Source organism: Borostomias antarcticus (assembly GCF_949987555.1).
Source record: "Borostomias antarcticus genome assembly, chromosome: 5".
Classification (NCBI taxonomy): domain Eukaryota; kingdom Metazoa; phylum Chordata; class Actinopteri; order Stomiiformes; family Stomiidae; genus Borostomias; species Borostomias antarcticus.
This window is the reverse complement of record NC_140238.1, coordinates 21,334,220-21,355,911: the sequence shown is the minus strand read 5'-3', so window position 1 is coordinate 21,355,911 and position 21,692 is coordinate 21,334,220. Positions and strand designations below refer to the sequence as shown.

Genomic DNA, 21,692 nt, shown 5'->3' with positions numbered 1-21,692 from the left:
CCTGTAGTATTGCCAATGGCCACAAAAGAATGAATGGAACACAGAACTGAAACTATTCTACAGTATATTATACACAGCATTCTATATTATACACAGCATGTGCCAGCTCAGTGGCCTTGTGGTTAGTGTCTGCCCTGAGATTGGGAGGTTGGGGGTTCAATCGGCCGAGTCATACTCAAGACTATTTCATTTCATCCTCACGCTAAGGAATCAGGAGATAGGCTCCTGCCCTATGGGCTAATAGACTCCAAAACCATTGGTTCTCAAAGCTACTTACTATACACACCATATACACACAAGCCACAAAAGGAGAAATGATTTGAACCACAAAAGATTAAATGTTTTCATATCGTAAATACTACTTCAGCTACTGTATGTGAGTGCTGTCCTGCTTTGATTTCAGTTGAAGGGGACAGAGCTCACAGCCTCTGTGTGCCTGACGGGAGACTTGAGGAGAGATGGGAGGTGACAGGCGAGGGGGACTATGACTTTCTACCTGCCAGAAATTGTGAGTTCTGCTTTCATGATGATTCATTGTGTGACATTATGACAGAAATTAATAGTTACACAGATAACATTATTACGCAGTGAACTAACAGTTCATAAATCATAGCAAGCAAGCTGTTCATTTTCTGTTTTATACTTTCGTTGCTCTTTTCTTACTTCTTGACGGTATTGTATTTCCTGTAGGTTCATGTCAAATGAGCCAATCAGAAGAAGACGTTACTAAGAGAGAAAGCATTTATGACGTCCCTCTGAACAATAGGCGGGCCAGCGACCATCAGGGTGAGAGAGACTTCCATCTAACTGTAATGATATCAGGATGAGAGATTCCCATCTTACTGACATGATATCAGGGCTGGCTCTACGAGGATGAAAGCTCGCATGGCCCTCCCAAATGTTCATGCCCAAAAGTAGCCCTTAGTGAAATGACGGATCTTGATGAAGAATCTTGATGGTCTGTCCTCCCTCCCCAGAACCCAGACCTGGGGTGACTGAGAGCATCTATGACGTGCCCAGGTCCTTCCTGAGGAAAATGGATGTACACAGACTGGGTGAGTCTGGTTCATTTGACCCCCCACCCCCAGTCTTCCTAAACCCTGGCTGCATATCTATACCCTCTGGGGTTTCCTCTGACTAGCGGAAGGGTTAACAACAAAGGAGTTACACACCCCCTTTCAAGATATTACCGTAATGCTTTAACATGCTGATTGATTCTGTTGTAATAGGTGTATCTCTCTCTCTCTCTCTCTAGGAACATCCCATCCAGGAGATGAGCTGCAGGCGGAGGGAGAGGGTCTCCTGGGGGACATGATCGCCAACCTGAGGCTTGGGGGTCTGGCAGGAGGCAGTTCTGTGGGCCAGGGGGGAGGGTGTTCTGTGGGCCAGGGGGGAGGGTGTTCTGTGGCGTGGATGTCTGGTGCTACTGAGCCTGAGGATGTCTATGACCTGATACAGCCCTCTGGGCCCTCAGCCTAGCCTTGGCCTGGACAGATCTGGCCAACTTTGGGATATGGTACAGTATGTGTATGTTATTCATTTGTAAATCCACACTGTAATATTCTATTAGACTACAGAGAGCTACTGTATGGACTAACTTCATTGTCTAAATAAAAGGCGATTTTGTATGACTTGTGGTAATGTATCTTGACTCAAATGGATAACTATTACTTGAGACATTCAGACAACAAATCCAAGATTGAAGATAGCCAATGACAATTGCTATTTATTTCATCTTACAGTACAAGATTAACAATCACTGGTGAATAATCTGTATTTCAGAGATGTGGTGCAGGGGTTAAGACAGGATGTGAACTGTCACACAGACGGGGTCATCACTTGGTTCACAGTTTAATGTATACAGTTCCATAGACAATATTGCTTTGATTTTAGAAAGATGTACGGTTAAAGTAGACACACTGATAGGTTAGACAGAGGGCACTCAAGTGCTTTCTTACTGGAGAACATGGTGAAGCAGGGTGATTATGTTGATGTCCTCAACATGCTCTTTCATGATGGGGCTGGTGATATCTGTAAACATAATAGATGAAGACTTGATATACAGGCATACTGTACAATAGTGTCATATTCACAGAACAGGATTTTTTATAATATAATTTCATAGATAGCGGTCAACATTAACATACCAACATACGTGCTGTAGTGTAGGAATTCATTTGAAATGTTAGCAGAAAAAATAAGGTTTGTAACCAAAGCTCAATGATTGGTACATTGTTTCCTTGCAAAAACAACAACAACAAGCTTATAGCGCAACTCACTAAATCTTTGCAAATAGTAAAGCAAAAAAAAAAAAATTCACAAGAAAAAGAAATAATTCCACTTCATAGAAGGCAAACAATGTCTGACTGCTATATTGGGGAGCCCCACTCTTCAAGCCCCTTGAGTGTTTTTTTTGGGTTTCCCTGGCATGTCTTTTATAATTTAAGTGTTCTTTGTAATGTATAATGTGTATCATTGTTATTATTGTTGCGTTTTATTTTATAATGTGCCAAATTCAATCAAATTAAAAAAAGAAAAAAAAGAATGCAAAGTTGAGAGTGTCAGTTTGCATCAGTACATACATGATTGGATTGTAGCTGGCTCTACTTCGTTCAACAACATGTTTATAGTATTCCCTAGTTTCTGTTTTGAGAGCTAAAGCTGAATCCAGTGGCAACATACTTGGTCCGCGATTTCAGAGAAACACTCCCCACTGGGGGATTCACAGAGAAGAAGGAAGTCGGAGGCTTCCTCAAATAGGGAAGCACATGTACGTAAACACCACAGAGAAAGGGAACGTTCCATAGATACACTGAAAGGACACGCCAGGTGAAACTGTTCTGCGGTACATGATATCTAGGATTGGCTCACCAAGTAACCCTAAATGTTAGGGAGGAAAACACTGAAGTACCGAGCACACACATGAATCTAGGGGCTGGTTCAGATTCTCTAAAAAGCACCCTTCTTTCATCCTATCCTTGGAGAAATCACTGATCTGACATTAAGTGGATTGGGGGAACTGTGTAGAGACTCATGCTACAGTATCACCCCCATCTAAGCATTTTAGATCAGAGATTACCTCAAGAAGGGGATGAAGTAAGGCTCAGGGTCCAGTTATATCCTACTTCATCCTTCGGGGGCCGGGGGGTGTTGTGTGTTAGACTAGGGGGTTAGTGTATGCCACACCGCCTACACCAGCACCACTGGGAGGCACTAACGTGGGGCGCTAATGCAGGACGCTAACGCGGGGCGCCCTGGGCCTGTTCACTGAGGAACTCGTCCAGCGCGCGGATGATGGCGCGGGCCTCGGGGAGGTCGCTGTGCTCGGCCCTGGCGTCCTGCAGCAGCACGTCGCCGTTGCCGCACGACTGCAGGAAGCGGCAGCAGCGGAACAGAGCGTAGTGACTCATCTCCGCCTGCCGGATGAAACGCTTCAGGCTGTTCATGTCCTGGATGGCCTGGGGGAGGGAGAGAGGGAGAGAGGGAGAGAGAGAGAGAGAGACGGGGGGAAAGAGAGAGAGAGAAAGACAGATGGGTTAGGATGGCAGCCATTTTGAATAAAAATGGACACCACTACGCTAAGTTAGAGGAGATATTTAAGCAATAACACATGAGAACCCGTGCTATATCATGAATACGGCTTCGAGTGTGTTATTGCTTTTATACAACAGGGCAGGACTACATCGTCGCTAAAGAAATCATCCCGAGAAAAACAATATTTAAAGACTCAAATGTGCTGTGTTCAGCCGTCCGCGTCACAAAATAGTTTCTCCCCAATGTTCATCGTTTCTAAGCAAAATAAAGTTTGATTGTTCAGCACAACACTAGGCCTGTCCTCTGTACTTCCAGCTATCCACTCACGGATACAGTAATTAACGGGTGGAATAACCCAAACTTTATCTTGTCGGCGGAGAACTCATAACTCTCCATTTTTTCTCGTTGTTTTGACAGTCACCGAATGACAATTGTGACTTTGCAACGTTAAATTTTAACATTCGAAAGTAGCCTACACAGCTGACGCCGCCATAATCACCTGTGATACTTTCACAGGTGATTAACCGTCCATATATCATGAATATCAGCGAGGTTTAGAATGCCTCTCAACCAATCACAACGCGCGGTCGGAACTACCCATTGTATAATTAAACACTCAGACACAGTAAAGTAGAATATTATCCAGAATGGACTGGGAGATCTAGTGTGTTTATGTGTCTTGGCCTCCACCTTCAGTTTGAAGTTCTCGAGGATCTGTCTGAGGAGGAAAGGGTTACAGCGGTCTGCTGCGTTCAGGAAGGCCTGGATCCAGTCGTCACAGAACCGGTTACTGACTGACGGAGGAAGGAGAGACGAGTGTTACTGATGTTACAAGGCATGTGTGTGAGAGAGAGAGAGAGAGAGAGAGAGAGACAATGAACTGTGTTTGTGTGTGTGTGTGTGTGTGTGTGTGTGTGCGCTGCGTACCCACCTGTGTTGGAGAGGTTGGGAGGGCTGGTGGAGCAGTCTATGAGCAGGTCCGTGGGCGTCTCCGTGGAGATGGCCTTACACAGAGAGACCGTGGCGGTGTCCTCCTGCACCAGGCCCTGCAGACTGGCCGCCTTGATGAACCTGGCAACCGCACAGCACAGGTCGGCACGGCTCACCGCTGCTCTCACAGGGCGCTCATTCAGATTGTAGAGTACAGCACTGGAGTATGGGTTTCGGTTTTAGAGTACAGTTACTATAACTCACCTGGCCACGTCTGCCTTGGTCCTGTCATCTGCATTGGTGACCTCCACATGCGTATGACTCAGAGCCTGCAAGACAACAGCTTGGAGTAAGACCGATCCATTTTAATCAGTGTAGGTTTTTTTTCACACACACACATATACATACACACAAGCACCCAATGCATACACACACGCATGCAAATGCACGCACGCACACACACACACACACACACACACACACACACACGCCCGCAAATGCACACACACATACAAACGCACACACACAAATGCACACACACAGAATTAATTCAAGATTCAAAGTAAGCGATCTTTAAAACTATGCACTGAAAATGTTGCACAACTGACAAACAGTCCTGAAGACAATAAGCTACTGACGTATAAACATATAAACTGATGTACAAACAACTGACGTAAACAACACTGAACATGCTTGGGATGACGTGACTGGCAGGGAGTGTCAAATGTCTATGCAATTTAATCTCGTTTCCACTTCCTTGTTCAAGTTTGTTTTGGTAACCAACACTATTAAACAAAACAACCCAAACAAAGGCGTATGTGTGAGACTTTATGAGAGAAAATACATAGTGAAGAGAGGTCTAGTGGTCCTCCAGTCAGTCAGTCAGGCTGGCTGGCTTATGGTCAGGTTCACGGTGTGTAATGGTGACGCTAAGGTGACTCACGGCGTGTAACAGGAAGCTGATGCTCCCCTGGACCAGCTGAACCACCCGGTGGATGTGCATGACTGACTCCTCATACCAGCAGGCCAGGTAGGGCCGCACCTCTGTCTCCAGGCTCTGCAATTGACCAGACAGGGGAAAGGAAAACACTGTTACACCACCTACAGACAAGAGAGTATCGTGGTGTTGAGTTCTATCATGGCCATGTTGAGTTCTATCATGGCAATGTTGAGTTCTATTATGGCCATGTTGAGTTCTATTATAGCCATGTTGAGTTCTATCATGGCCATGTTGAGTTCTATCATGGCAATGTTGAGTTCTATTATGGCCATGTTGAGTTCTATTATAGCCATGTTGAGTTCTATTATGGCCATATTGAGTTCTATCATGGCCATGTTGAGTTCTATCATGGCCATGTTGAGTCCTATCATGGCCATGTTGAGTTCTATCATGGCCATGTTGAGTTCTATTATGGTCATGTTGAGTTCTATCATGGCCATGTTGAGTTCTATCATGGCTGCCAGCTCACCTCAGGAGGCTGCAGACTGCTATGTAGGCCTTGTACGTACTTGTCCAGCTCCAATCTGAACGTATGGGCCATTAAGGAAAAGCAGGAGGCTTTGGTGACTTTTCTTGTGAAAAAAAAAGATCTTGATGACAAATGGTTACTGTGTGAGTTGATGTTTTGTGCAGTGTCACCGCTGTCTTATCCGCCTACACAATGACCACTGCGCCACAGCCGGCAAAGGATATAGGTTGAGGCCTTTCTCCGACCCCCCCAGGAGACACACCACGTAGCCGTCTCCCTCAGCGTCCGCCTGCTCGGGGGATGTCTCCTGCTGCAGGAGGCAGCAGTAACAGCCCACCGCCTGCTCGGGTACACTGAGGAGAGACCAACACATTCATCTACGTCATCTCTAATCACCACTAGGACTGGGTACCTCTACTGCAACATTTGTCCATACTGGCTAGATGACAGAAAACATAGAACTAAAGTGGAATTCCAAATAGCTCCCTTACCCACCACAATGGAACTCTTCATGTGGTATAATACAACTGCTACCTAACCTATCTTAGAGTCTAGGAGCAGGGTAGGTTTGGAATGGGGCCCTACAGTAGAAAGAGGGTCACCTGAGCTCCACCGTGGCGATGTTGCCCATGCCCCCCAGCAAGGCCCCCTTGCTCAGCCTCCGCGAGATGTAGCACCGCAGCTCCGGCTCCGCCTCCGTCGGCAGGCTGCTGTCCACCAGGGTCAGACTGCGTGAGGCAGGGGGGGCAGAGTCGGTTACCCAGAACACGGAGATAGAACCGGCGGAGAAGTGCGGGCGGCCAACAGAGAGGAGGTGAGAAGCTGACGACCAGAAGCCACATCCACACAAACACCACGGCGACAAACAGCCTCTAGGTTTCCTGTCCGAGTCTCAGAGCCTACTACTACTACTCCTCTGCCTTCTTTCCCCGTCGTGACAGACATGCCTCTCTGACACTAAAACACAGTCCAAAGGCATCTCTCTTTATGGTATTAATGTGATAAGAGTAGCTGGTGCTACCCAGAACGTGAGAGACGTAGGACACACAGACAGAAAAGGGGACAGAAAGAGGAATAGGCTCTGTGACTCGGCATCGTAGACGGCCAGCACACCGATGACCAGAGCCAAAGACGGCACGTTAATTAGGATAGAAAAAGCTTTGATGACAGGTTGAATCAAATCCACGGATATACACCAAATCACAACACTCACACTTTTTTTTTAGCAACAGAGACAAGGTCACTATTTCGACGGCACGTGAGACCTTCCGTTACCTAAAGTCCTCCTGACTGGCTGTGGACTCTGTTCTTCTCTGGCTCCAAGCCACATTGTCTCCGGTTGCCTCAGATCTAAATAATTCATAGTTTAATAATTGATAATCACTGGTGAACAACACTTGTACTGTCTGTTGGTCGGAGGCTCAGAGACCAGACCAACACAATAGACGTTTCCACGTAGGCCTACTGTAGTTAGGGAGAACGCATGGGGTATTTAACAGTGATAAAGAAAATAACAACCCCTAAGATGCAACTATATACACTTTTCATAGCATCATGAAAATGTTGACTTATCCATGCAGTCATACAACAGAGAAGGCTACTGTGCAGAATACAAGGTGTGTGTGTGTGTGTGTGTTTGTGTGTGTGCGCGTGTGTGTGTGTGTGTGCGCGCGCGCGCGTTTGTGCGATCAGTTTTGATGGACAACACCCGTGAAGACCTGTTAGTATAAATATAATTGATCAGTTGCATCCTTCAGTGAAAGGTTCACTTACAAGAGATAACCTATTCAATAAGAAGGAAGCTGAGGTTGTACATGCATACGCTACACGTCACTGCAGCGGGCATAGGCCATCCTGGACGACCAGCTATGATCTAGCTAAATGCAAGGTTGCACAGGTACAACACATCAGTTATCAAACTAGTCTCATTAATAGATGAAACATGCAGCTGTAGCTTAGCTATGCTAGCTGGGTTGGGTTCTTGCTAAAGACTTACCTGGTGCCTTGGTAAAGATAAATGGTGTAGTAACAGTTCACTTGTTTCTGGTTGTATCCTGCTATCTCCTCACTGTCAAAATCATCCTTTTCTTCCACGTCAATTGAATCTTGGAAGGAGGTCTGCGAGGTAAACATTATTCCTTAGCACGTAGCAATAACAAATAAATAAAGGAATGCCGTTCAGTTATATGTGCGATGCAGATTGAAGACGAATTAATGACTAATACATAACGTTAAAGATAGACTACTAAGGGGTGTACAGTATACATGACTTAATCCAGCACTTTAGAGATCAGCGATGAATGTCAGACATGCGCAGTGGCATTCTGTGTGTCCGTCCTTTTTATCATCCGTGTAGATTTGCACTCATATAAAGTTCCAGGCACGGTCAGTCAAGATTTGACATCCTCTCTATAGATAGAAATATTGTGATGTAAACACATTACAGTCTATCAATAAAATATGTAACTTGTTCTGTCATTCATGTGATGAAAATAGAGCATTAAATTTGCTTCACATCAATAATAATGCCCCGATGGCTTGTGGGATGTTGGAGCGTACCGCCATCTTCTGTCGGATCATCTGTTGTTGGTACACTGACTGTACTACTGGCAGTAGCTGTCACCTGGAGCACTAAAACATGGGACGAAAAAAGAAAAAGCAGATGAAGCCTTGGTGCTGGTATCCTTTTCCTGCATTCATCATTCATATGTCTTGTCTTTCAGTTATAAGAATAGCCCCCACACAACTAACGTCAGAGACGGATGACAGATATGAGCTATTTAGCTAGCTAGCAAGCGGATAACGTGGCACATAACTGTCTGGACATGGTTGCCTACTCCCTGTGACTGTGGTTTTCAGTTTATTATGCAGTATAAATTAACCCAGCTAGTCATTTGATAGCACTATTGTGTTGGTGCCTGGAAATAGACTAACGTTAACAAAATTATTTTTGTAACGTTAGGCTATCCACTCAGCAACCTTGAAAATGGCACACTAGTAGTCGTCCACATTTAACAGGTAGGAAATGTTAATGTATGTGTTTACACTACAATCTATTCTCTATTCCTGAACCCAGGAACACAGGTACTGTAACAGAGATTTTGACGATGAAAAAATTCTCATCCAGCATCAGAAGGCCAAACACTTCAAGTGTCACATATGCCATAAGAAACTCTACACTGGGCCAGGCTTAGCCATTCATTGTATGCAGGTGAGGCTGTTTTCAACCTCCTGACGACACGATACATCATCAGAATCTACAGGAGGTCCTGTTGAAATCAAGAGGCCCAATATATCTAAATAATGACTGTACAAATGTATTATCTATAGGCTATACTGTATGTATACATAGGCTATGAGACCTGTTTCTCGGGTGCTAGATATGGTTTGGTACGCCTTATGCATTATGTCACACAGTGGTATATCCTATGCTTATTGACTGTTCTTGCCGATGTTTGTCGATTGTTCTTTAGGTACACAAAGAAACCATTGATGGTGTCCCCAACGCCATACCTGGGAGGACAGACATCGAGCTGGAAATCTACGGCATGGAGGGCATCCCGGAGAAAGACATGGAGGAGAGGAGAAGAGTGCTCGAACAGAAAACTCAGGGTATTACGATGGAGGGGGGGGGGGGCTTATAAAAATAGTTGCATGTCTCTGTTACAGGTATTTATAATGCTGCCTTATTTCATTCTCATGAGTATATGTGTGTGTGTGCGTGTAGCGTGCCTAGTCTGCCTGTATCTAAATGGCCGTGCTGCTGTGTGTTGTTGCGATGCCAGAGAGTCAGAAGAAGAAGCAGAACCAGGACGATTCGGACGAGGAGAAGGAGGACGAGGAGCCTGGACCGTCCTTCCAGCAGCCGGCCGTCCTGCCCCAGGCTGGCTATGTCCCCTCCATGACCCAACCTGGCATCCCCCCGGTCCACCCCTCCATGACCCAACCTGGCATCCCCCCGGTCCACGCTGCTCCAGGCATGCCCCCTGGCAGCTACTCAGGTGGGTCATGGCTCAGATTCCACTGCTGGGATAATTAGCTTTTCCCTATTATAATAATAATAATAATAATAATAATAACTAGAATTGAGTCTCAGAGAGCATAGGCCTCCGCCCCTGAATGCATTTCGTGGCTCTGTGCATGTCAAAATTGTATGGGTTCTAAATTGACCCTTGAAAATAGACATGGGTCACAGCTTGAATTTATATATTTTGTGCAAGAATATGTTAGATTTTTTTTAAACGTAATATTACGCTGTCTGCTTGTCTCCTACCATCTGAGAGTCGAGCGTGAGTCGCGCCACCTGCCCAAAAAAAGTTAGGTCAAATGTTTCTGGTGGCAAGCAAGATATAGGCTAGTAAGTAGCTAAGCGAACCTCCAGCTATGCCGGGAAAATGCAAATTCCAGGATGCGTGGCTTGATAAAGACATCTACAAAGAATGGCTGCTTAAAGATTCACTGGACATGCATATGGCCCGATGAAGAGCCTCCCTACTAGCACAGTACATAAAGACATGCATGTGGCCCGATGAAGAGCCTCTCTACTAGCACAGTACATAAAGACATGTATATGGCCCGATGAAGAGCCTCCCTACTAGCACAGTACATAAAGACATGCATATGGCCCGATGAAGAGCCTCTCTACTAGCACAGTACATAAAGACATGTATATGGCCCGATGAAGAGCCTCCCTACTAGCACAGTACATAAAGACATGTATATGGCCCGATGAAGAGCCTCCCTACTAGCACAGTACATAAAGCCGACGGGACACATTGGTCGTAGTTTGGTAAATTGCGACGGTACCAACAGCAGACGTTGTCGACACCGTGCCTACAGGTATATAGTCGCAAAATAACCTACCTCAAGGAGACTGTACGGCAACGTTGCTGTCACTGCTGCTGAAATACGTAACTACGATGTAATTAAATAATGTGACAATGCTGTGACAATGCTGTTACATCACAGTCCCACCCTGACTTTATTCAAGCCTCTTTTTAATAGTTACCTGGCTAGTACTTATTATAAAAATTTGCATCTTGATCCGCGTCTCAAACTATGCCGTATTCTGTCCTTGAATTTGAGGGAATTGGGCCTTGAAAGTCCTTGAAAGGTCCTTGAATTTGATGTTGCCGAAGGTGTGGGAACCCTGGGTTTGTTGGGGTGGCTTGTGGACCCGACCTGTGATTCAGTTCTGCTCCAGAATTGAATGGGCTGTTAGTTGACCCATGCTACACTCCTCCACCAAGTTTCATGAAAATCAATCTGGTAGTTTTAGCGTAAACCTGGTCTAATAAATATATGGCGGTGAATGGCCGTCTGTGTTTGGGTGGCTCGTGGACCCGCCCCGTGATTCAGATCCGCTACGAAATTAAATTGGTTCTATGTTGTACTATGCTACACCTTTCCACCGAGTTTTGTGAAAATTGGTCCAGTAGTTTTTGCGTAATCCTGCTAATCATAATCATAATAATTATTTTATTTATAAAGCAGACAATCTCAGTGCTGAAACAAACACAAAGTCAAGAAAAAAAGCTGAATAGTAACAGAGACACTAATTAATATATAAAATATATACACATTACATACAAAAAGCTTTTCTAAATAAGTACGTCTTTAGACCCTCAGTGCCCTCGGATAGTCTTCTTGTCTACCTTCATGACTATGTCCCTGGAGACCGTTTGTGTTCATGTGTATCTGTCAATCTATCTATAGCTTGATTTTATTTTCAGGATTTTGAGGAATTTCTCCAGTGCAAAATGTACCTTCTTCCTTTGCATCCAGGAATGCCCCCAATGATGCCCGGCGTTCCGCACATGGTGCCAGGGATGCCCCCTGTCCTGCCAGGCATGCCGCCAGGGTGAGCGCTCGTTGCAGTACTCGAAAAGTGGAAAGCTGTGGTCAGTGACCCATCTGAGGCCAATCAGCTTCCCCGCACAGCCCGCTGTCTGTGTGGGACAATCATCCTCCCCGCACAGAATCCTAGTGTATTCCCATTGGTGTCCACAAATATAATATAGTTTGTTCCCAGAAGTTCTGGCCGCAGCGAGAGCTTCTGGGAACTCAGATGAATGCGAGCGCTGCTGTCCGTTCTTCGCGGATGTCGTTCTGATGATTCCTGGTGTGTTTTTGTTTGTCCTCGCTGGTCTGCAGCATGATGCCGATGGGGAGGATGATGGCCCCAGGCCCCGGAATACCCCCGATGATCCCGGGCATGCCGCCAGGTACACTGCCATCACCGCCTGCATGGACATTCCAGCAGCATACTGTATAGGAGGGGCATTATAATGTGCATATATATATATATATATATATATATATATATATATATATATATATATATATAGTCAACATTTCAATGTAGACTAATCATTTAAAAAAAAAAAACTTGAACAAGGCTTGTGAGCCAATAGTATTAGGACTTCTGATGGCTCCCGCCTTTAAAATTAACTCGACAATCGTTTGGGGGATAACACTACTTTTATTCTGCACCTTTCTAAAAGCTGTGGATGTATTTAAAAAAGAAAGCATAAAAACCATATCTATATAACCTTTAAACTTGTGTGTGTGCCAGGTATGCCCCCTCCAGTGGGCCACCGTCCAGGGATGCCCCGCGTGCCCCAGGGTCCCCCCTCCCCCGGCCCCGGCCTGCTCACCAGACCCGCCGCGCCGGCGGCCCCTGCCGCTGCCCCGCCCGCTGTCACCAAGCCCCTGTTCCCCAGCGCAGGACAGGTGTGATGTCACAGTAGCATTCTCTCAGCCAGCCTCTCTGTACAGTAATGCTGACGTATTTCCAGTATGCTGGCGCTCTAATCTGAGCGGTGTATGTCACGTGTATGTATTTGTCGTGGATGTGGACTAGTTATTTACACGTTAACGTGCCTTAATGACTTCAGTAGGTCTTCGCCCTCCCCAGCACAGTCCCAGCGGGGCGTTCCACCAACGCCCTCCTCTGCTCTTCTCCCACGCTACAGATGGGGACGTGTGTTCCGAGCACAAGCACAGGCTCATCGAGCGCAGGCTCTCTGTCCACCCCCTCGAAAGCTCTGTTCCCTAGCGCGCCTCAAGTACGCCGCTCACTGACTGACTGACTGACCGACCGCCTGCCTGGCCCATTTATTTTGTTGTGAAACCAAAACTTCACAGAAGCGCTCTGATGGCATGCTGCAGAAAGCTTTGTGTCGCTCTTAGACAGGAAGGAGGCTTGTGCATCGAAGCGGCTCTCTGATGTTGGAGCAGACACAAGTAATTCCTTGTTAATGAGCAGTGGGCGAGTTGCTTTGCAGTTAGAAGCTACACCATGCCATCGTTTGTGTTTCCCCCCCTCTCTACAAATCTGCATTTAATCAATCCCTCTCTTTTGAATTGGTCTCATCGTCTCTTGATTAGTAATCACCGTCAACATGCAGATTTGTACAGCAGAATACTTTTTTTTTCATATTTGGCACAAGGCTTGACAACACAGAGCATGTCTATTTTGTTCTTGATCTCTTTTATGTTTTCAGGCTTTTAGGGAGGATCATGAGTTTAAACCCCTTTGTGCGATATGAGCTCTTTCTAGTAAGTAAGTTAGCTACTTACAAGTCTTTCTCTACGTCTCTCTCTCTCTCTCTCTCTCTCTCTCTCTCTCTCTCTCTCTCACTCCTCATGTCTAATTAGAGTCTCTATCCCCCCCACCCCCAGAGCCAGCAGGCAGTGCCAGGGTCTGACTTCAAGCCCCCCACCACCTCCGCGGACCCCGCCAAGCCCACATTCCCAGCGTACAGCCAGGCCTCTGGCAGCCCCAGCACTGTCAGCACCGTCTCCAAACCCCCCTCCACCATGACCAGTAAGCCTGCCCTGCTCACCACCACCAGTGCTACCAGTAAGTTGATCCACCCCGATGAGGATATCTCACTGGTAAGTCTCCCCACAGTGTCCTCTTTTTCACTTCCAACTAAAGTGTTTCTAGTAACCAGAACTGGTATGGCTGTTGTTAATATATACTTATCAACAAGTACTGTAGTAGTAATACCTGTGATGATATTGTACTCCTTATCATGACTAGAATGCATTGTCGCAAAGCTTTTAGGGTGTTTCCACCGGCAAGCTGTATTTTAGAGCTGGTGCTGTTTACTCATTGTTTACGATGGGTGATGAGTTCTAGGGCGCTATAGAGACGAGAGTGTTCCAAGCGCTAAAGCGCCATGAGCTCTAGGCTTTTTTTCAGTTGAATAAAGTTCAACTTTTTGGGCTAGACCACAGGGTGTAAAAGGTTGTTCTGACAATGAGGACGGACAGTTTTTGGCAAAACCGCAGAGACGGCGAACGTTAGCACTAGCTACCATTAGCTAGCTATCTTAACTTGGCTAGTTAATCTGCAGTCTCAGTGGCGATTTTAGCATGGCATTTCTGGAGGGGCAGTTTTATATTATGTCACCATCACAAGAACTGAAGGTAGCCAATTAGTCTACGGTAGGTACATCAGAGCAGAGGCTACAACACACAAAGATAACGACACATTAACACACGCAGAGTAGGCTAATTAGACCCATAAGAGAGCGCATGCCCGGTCCAGGGTTCTGAAAGTGACAGGTGTGCACCCATCAGACCTGGGCACTACGCATAACCTATTATATTAGTACTCCACTTACTGTATATCACTCCCAAATAGTCTACTAGAGTGAAGGCGCACTGTCCACATTAGTCCCCCTCACACATCGTCTCAAAAATGCACCGAAAAATGCCTGGGTTCAGTGAGTTCGCTGACTCGTCGTGACCACGCAAACCCATTTCACACTTCCCACACAGTTTAATAAAAGTGCACTTTACCGATTCTCCTCGGTCTGTTTGTTGTGCTCCGCGATGGAACGGCGAAACGCATCATCTAGTTGTGCCTGGACGTTGAGCTGCCCCAGTAAACCCAGCTTCATGGCACAGTTCAGATGGGACGCAGAGCTTTCATGCTTCGCTGTTCTTTCTGACAGATGTCTTTGAATCCAGACGATGCCCAAACAGAGTCTCCACCAAAAAGAATACAAGGGAAACAGAACAGCGCACTTTTCGAGGTGCTAGCAGTTAGCCACTTCTTTTTCTCAAACCATTCCTGTTTTAAGGTACGGGTTACCTTATCTGCAGCCTGAAGCAGCACAAATTCTTCTGGTCGTATGGCCCTAAACGTTTTATTTCCAGTTTCTCTTCAAGTTTCAATGTACTAAACCGCACATTCAACAAATAATCTACACTATTCATTGTTGCACCTGAAAACACTTTTAATCTCTACAAAACTTTAGCTAGCAGCATTGGCTAACGTAGATCGACATCGACAATGACCCAGTAGTTCAACTTTGATCAACGTTGTTTTATTATTCCCTGGCTAAACCTGTTGCCAGGTAGATTTCGTAGGGGAAGAGACTTTTCTGCCCCTCCACCCAATTAAATCTGCGTGATATTTTTTCACATTACTCCCGACCACGCTCACATTGTCGCTATAGCAACAGTAGGGGAGAACGCTTCGGTGCCCCTCTGCCGAGTCAGAGCAGTCTGTGACACACTCATACAAAGGGAATTACTGCAAAACAGCACTATACATAGTGTCAGTCAGGTTTATTATATTTATACATGCTATTTTCACCACTGAATCACTATTTTGTATTAATTATAAATTAGATTTTTCCGAAACACAGTTGTAGGCTAAGATGCATCTTGCACAACAGCGCCACCTGGTGGGGCACTGCCCCACCTGCCCCTAATGTAAAATCGCCACTGTGCAGTCTGCAAAAACACGACACTCGCTGCTGACGTAGATGTAAAACATCGGCAGCCTAGCCAGCTCATAACTCCAACTCAAGTGTCTCTAAGCAGCTGTCAGTTTGGCGCTGTTCAGCTACATACAGCTTACCGGTGGACAAACACCCTTACAGTACATAATGAATGCAATGTTTGACATCTGTATTTGTGATATTGATTTTGCTCCTCACCTCTTTCTCTTTTGTCTTTTCTTGTTTCTTTCTGTCCGGTAGGAGGAGCTGAGAGCTCAGTTGCCGCGGTACCAGCGTACCCTCCCCAGATTGGGGCAGGCCCCCATCGCCGCCCCCCCAGTGGGACCCATGATAGCCCCCCAGCAGCTGGGCGTCAGGCACCCCATGCATGGTACAGTATGCTTCTGCTGCTACTGATGACGACAATGATGATGGTTGTGGAGGGGCTGTATTGTCATATTCCTATATAACAAAAGGATATCGCACACTAAGGTACTCTTGTGAGGTGCTGATAATTGGAAAAACAGGTCATAAGAAAGAAAAAAAGTGATGCACACTCTGGCTCCATAAGCAACTAATTTATTATTAACGTTTCGTCCTGTTGACCTTCAGAATCTATGCTGCGACACCTTTTTTCTTTTTTTCTCATGCTCCTCCATTAGCAGGAGTATTACCAATGGTGGCGCAACAGTTAAAAGTCTACATTTGAACTCTACTACAGTTTGATGTATGACATATGGTTCCCTTTCATACCAGGCCACAGGACACAATTGAATTATGAGATGGTGGAGCACTGACATAGTATTTTGCTTTGTTTAGTTGGGAGTGTTCAGTTTGGATTGTTCAGTTGATTTTGATGTGGCGTGCACAATCCAGTCCTATGATATGAGTGTGAACCAACACCTCTCCCAACCCCCCCCCCCCCCCCCCCCCACCCCTGTGTCCCTCCAGGCCAGTACGGCGGTCCACCACAGGGCATGCCAGGCTTCATGCCAGGAGGGATGCCCCCGTATGGGCAGGGCCCCCCCATGGTGCCCCCTTACCAGGGAAACCCTCCACGGCCCCCCATGGGCATGAGGCCCCCCGTCATGTCCCCTGGAGCAGGCCGCTACTGAAGGCTGACCTGCGCCCTACTCTAGGTTTGGACTTCAACCCTTTTCTCCTGTCCTGCTCTGCTTGTAGCCAAGCCAGTAATGGTAAACACACACTCACTCTACTTGGTCTATGGGGAAGAGACTTTAAACAAAAATGAAAAGGACAAACAATCACCACATAATTTCATGGGACATTTAATTTACACTGTAACTTGACCCGTAATGTCGAGACTATGAACTGTTGTTGCAAATCATCCTTTTTCTGTGGCTTTCTCCTCTCGTGTTCCATTTAGGTGTGTAGAAGTGTAGTAGATATGGTTGGTAATGTATTGAAGGCCCTGGAGTTACATGAGCAGTACCCACCTATATCAAGGCAAGTTAACATAAAAATACATTCTACCCTTTGTAGTGAGAAGCAGTGAGGCCTTCACAGCACGCTTAGGTGCTGTTGGACTTTGTGTCCCCAACATTGCTTGGTGAGGGCTTCAGGTCACTGTCAATTCAATCAGTCTCTTTATGTATGTTTGCTTACTAATCTCTATTTAGTGCTACTTTAAACATATAAGGTAACCTTAAAGGCTAATGTGAATGTGTAATGTTGTAAAATGTATTGTAATAAAAGGTGTAGAAACCTCATGACTCTTCTTTGGTGAACGGGGGAGAGGTTTGTACCCAGGTTTGTACTCTGGTCACAGACGTGAAATGACTGTCATTGGTATGATGTGTTTTGAATAGAAGGTTTAGCTAAACTGAAGCCACTTGTACCTGTGGGAAACTATCATTGTGTGTTTTAGCATTTTAAATATATTTGGGACAATACATTATGTTGGTTTGTTAACAAATATTTTGTAAAATGTACAGTATCTTGACTTGCTGTATTGTATTGAAATTAGTGAGTGCATCCCCTCAAAATGTACTTCCCTTGACTCTTAGTTGAATGGACTGTAAGCACCTTGAGGTCGTAGAAGTGTATTGTAAACAGCATACAGTATCTACAGTACTTGAGCGTGACTCTGGCCGTCCTGCTAAACCCCGGATTTCTCTTCTCCCCGTAGCGATGCCCTGGGGGGGACTGGCTGAGGCCCGGTCTCAGTGTAGCCCTGGTTCAGCCTGAGGCAAGTCTCTCCGTTTCTATCCGTCCTTCTCATTCATGCCAGGGGCCCTCACAGCTTTACCGGCTGTTGGATCTCCATGTCCCCAAACTTGCAGCAAGTTTGGTGAAGGCCCTTGTTCTGTTCATTTTTGTTATCCCACTACTGAGACATATTGGCTACTTTTCCCTTTAATGCACCATAGAGCTTATGATTTCCCTATTCAGTTATAAGCACCAGACTCAACTAGAAGCTGAGTCTGTAAATTAAACAAGGTAAAATACTTCATGAAGACGGCTGAGTAAGACCCTTTAATAAATGATTGACTTTAGCCAGGTTACAGGAAGATGACTAGCAGAAACATTGGTGAGATGTTTGCTATCAAACCAAACATCGGTATGAACTACCAGACTAAAAATGATGAAGTACATGTTTATCTAGATGGTGCAACAGCTGGATTTATACATTTTAATCCTGTTTGTTCCATCAGCTTTCCCTAGTTTCTTCATTTGGTTTTAACTGCTAATGAAGGAGAATCCCTGCCACACAGGTTAGTTAAACTGTAAGTACCAATCGCAGGTGTGCGTGCGTGTGTGTGTGTGTAAGGACGAGATCAGGAGTTCAGAGTGAATTTGAATGAGGGCCACTCTCACTGGGAGAGTTGGTGATGTACTGTATGTGTCCTTTCAGGATATTTGGTCAAGCTTGTTTACTTTTATGTGATATTTTTACTGTTTACTCCCCATTACCAGAAATTGAAATTTTACTTTCAAAAGGTAATTATCTGATCTTTACTGTGTATGCTTTGGTTGACTCATATCGGTGTAAAGCAGGCTCTTTTCATTGTAATCCTACCATTGTCTGTTCTGGTCCAATATTACAGGAAATATAATACTAATATGATAAATGTTCTAATATCTGTAATAACTATAATATTGGTAATAACAGCTCTAATTATGCAATTTAGATTTATAAGATTAAGTATTCATTTTATTTTCCAAAATTGATGGCTAGTCTTTACCAATGACCATTACAGAGCACTTGCTAATGAACCTGTTGAGCCCCTCATTGGAGACCTGTTTCCCCCCACCTGCAGTTTTGTCTTATACAAGGTCTTTGTAATCAAATTCTGGCCTGAGCCACAATCCAAAGTGTCAAGCTAGAATGTGATGTCAGTCTATAGAGCATGCTCTAACAATGAAGAAACTGTACTGTAGTTTGATTACATATCACTAGGATCCGTATTCTGCCGTTAAAATAAACAATTTTTACTCTTGCTGTTTTTGTGCTTTAATTTCATATTTCCTTTCATATCTATGTACCTTTAATGACTACAGTGTTTCACTAATGTTTGTTTACTCACCTGAGTTGCTCATGTGTTATTCATTGTTTACAGTTGTAGCTCCTGTATCAAATGCACTTTCTGTTTGGGACACAACATGTCAGGACTGAGGAGTGACTGTTGGTAATTTCTGATAGTGCAAAACTTCACAGGAGACCCAAGTCGTTCAGCCTTTACGGGTATTTATTACGGTAACACACTCAATACAGCTTCACAATGTTCTGATGTCCAGCCCCCAGCCCAACTGGTTCATCACCTTTTATATGCAGAACTCAAACACAGTGTGTGAGTCACATAAGGCTAATGGCTTTTCTTGGAACTTACGTGAGTAGATATGAATCTTGTTATTGAGAGATACTGTGAAATGGGACATTCCAGTCTAGAGCGCTCTGACATGCACAACTCACTAGGGACCTCAACTGAGCTTGCTGTTCTCTTCCTGTTGTTCTCCTCAGCCGAGCCAACTTGACCTTACGGCCAAACAACCCTCTAAACACTGCTAGTTTCCACAACAACTGCTGACACAAAACTGCACAGCCTCCCACTGGAAAATTGGAGGATTCAAAGAAATTGATTTGACAGCTTAAAGGTGCAATAGATAACATTTTTATGTAGACAAATCGTTTCAAAACAATAATACATCAACAGAGCTTTAGAAAGTTGCAGAATAAAAGTATTGCTTTTCCCAAAAATAAATATTATGAATTGTATCTTTTTTTTTTGATGGGTCTGAAATGAATGTTTGTCTGAGATGTGGTTTGGTTCCTACCTCTAACCAGGCTTGTGAGCTAGTAGTATTACGACGTTGATACTACGCGGTATCTCTGTGTCGGGAGTGAACAGGAGTTGTAATATAACTGGCTCACAAGCTTTTTTAGAGGGGGTTATTTGTATTATTTGTCTACATAAAATGTTTTATCCATAGCACCTTTAATGAATTTACAGTAGGTCAGTCATGATCTGGTTCTTTTTACTCAATCACTATTTGGTCTTCATGTAAATTAGATGATAACCTGTTGACAAAAAAGTGCCCCCTCCTACACAATGAAACTCAGCCAAGAAAAATAGAACATGGTGTGCTTGCTAGATAGAAAAATAAGTGAAAATGGTTAACTCTTTATTTGATGGTAAAGCACAATGTAAACATACAGTATCAAAACACATGGTGGATAATATTGTTAATAACATTGTTATATAGTAAATCATCAAAACAACATATAAGTGCACATCCCATGTGTGCATCCTATTTAAATCATGTCATAGGCCTGAGTTCACCAAACTTGTCCATGACAACATCACATGGACGTCTTTCTCAAGATAAACTGTTCAGTGTTGTCCACTCAACCTGTAACACATAAAGCACAATAAAAGAACAGTAGCATGGCATCTATGATTGCTCTCTTCAAGTCAAAAATACTGTTGAAAATCTCTATGTACAAATGTTAACAAACACATAATTCCCTCTTATGCCTAAAATAACCAGCCTGTCATTTTCGTTCTTGCTGGTTTATTAATCCTTGGCTTTTTTTTAAAGAGACTTTAAAAAAAATCCTACATGGCTTATTCAACTATATAGGTCACAATTTCAAAAAGTTGTGTCATATAACAGGCTTGTCAATAACGGTAACATGGTATTTAGCTGGCCTCTCTAAATACAAAAAATATGCATAAATGATACACTCATAGCAAACATGGAGAGCTCTCTGACTTCATACAAGTGATGCCCTAAACTGTTGTGTATGTCCCCATAAAGCAGAATAACATCCTATAATCTGTAGTTCTCTTGAACAAAACTCACAAATGCACATGCCACATAATGACAGAAATGAACTTGTCTCAAAAGCAAAGAAAAAGCTGGAGCTCTGGAACTCTTGATGTCTGAATAATCGTCCTTTTGCTTTCAATGTCTTTTAGTCCAACAGTGAAGTTACTAATGTCTAAACTACCATATGCCCTGGTGGGAAGAGAAGGGATTATTCTGCCCCATACTGTACTGTAGATCTCCAGTCCCATCTAAGATTAACTGTCTGTCTCACAATTCACCCAGAACTGGTCACTACGTGCCCTGTATGTCTTTGTCATTTCCTGTGTCTTTGCTTAGTAAGGGTATGACCTCTGTAAGGAGCAGCCAATGAGTCTGGCTGTCAAATGATTATTCTGAACGTTACTCCTGGACCTGGATGTCAAAAGCAACCACTCCATCGAAAGAAAAGCCCAGATAGAAAGTTACATTTTCGTTCGCATTTGTTAGGGAGGCTGAGTATCGAGGGAAGACCCTAATCTTGCTCCCATTAGTGTTGGCTCGAACAAACAGCTGTCCATTTTCTGGCCATCCATCCACTCGCTTTAGCAATTGCACAACTTCAGGATTTGTCCATACCTCACCTCCAAGCCACCTAAGTCTTTTTTCAGAGTTCCTTTTATGTGTTTTTCAATCGCACTTCTGTGCACAATCTTGTAGAGACCCCTTGCTTTTCCTAGAAAGAAGTGGG

General features: G+C 44.5%; 2 protein-coding genes across 4 annotated transcripts; one reads left to right on the top strand and one right to left on the bottom strand.

Moving 5' to 3' along the window:
• Window positions 1–1,768: 1,768 nt before the first annotated feature.
• Window positions 1,769–8,124, bottom strand: cUnh17orf75 (chromosome Un C17orf75 homolog). 3 transcript variants are annotated; one of them, XR_014630468.1, is made up of 11 exons: window positions 7,930–8,124; window positions 7,209–7,283; window positions 6,536–6,661; window positions 6,158–6,286; window positions 5,934–5,994; window positions 5,408–5,521; window positions 4,729–4,793; window positions 4,466–4,605; window positions 4,225–4,328; window positions 3,080–3,458; window positions 1,769–2,031 (listed from the first exon to the last, which is right to left on the bottom strand). XR_014630468.1 is itself a non-coding variant. In XM_084438806.1 (10 exons), the coding sequence occupies exons 1-10, from the start codon at window positions 8,064–8,066 to the stop codon at window positions 3,240–3,242; spliced, it is 1,170 nt and encodes a 389-aa protein (XP_084294932.1). In that variant the 5' UTR covers window positions 8,067–8,124; the 3' UTR covers window positions 1,769–3,239. The 3 variants fall into 3 exon arrangements, 2 of the variants coding, with proteins under 2 accessions (XP_084294932.1, XP_084294933.1); XM_084438806.1 differs by having other exon boundaries at window positions 1,769–3,458; XM_084438807.1 differs by lacking the exon at window positions 7,209–7,283 and having other exon boundaries at window positions 1,769–3,458.
• A 417-nt stretch (window positions 8,125–8,541) lies between these two features.
• On the top strand, window positions 8,542–17,873 carry LOC311309098 (BUB3-interacting and GLEBS motif-containing protein ZNF207-like). Its single transcript, XM_084438263.1, has 11 exons — window positions 8,542–8,612; window positions 9,018–9,144; window positions 9,407–9,545; window positions 9,719–9,934; window positions 11,718–11,793; window positions 12,087–12,157; window positions 12,508–12,665; window positions 13,617–13,832; window positions 15,935–16,064; window positions 16,625–16,812; window positions 17,061–17,873. Exons 1-10 carry the CDS (start codon window positions 8,572–8,574, stop codon window positions 16,786–16,788), a joined length of 1,338 nt encoding a protein of 445 aa, XP_084294389.1. The 5' UTR covers window positions 8,542–8,571; the 3' UTR covers window positions 16,789–16,812; window positions 17,061–17,873.
• Window positions 17,874–21,692: the final 3,819 nt, after the last annotated feature.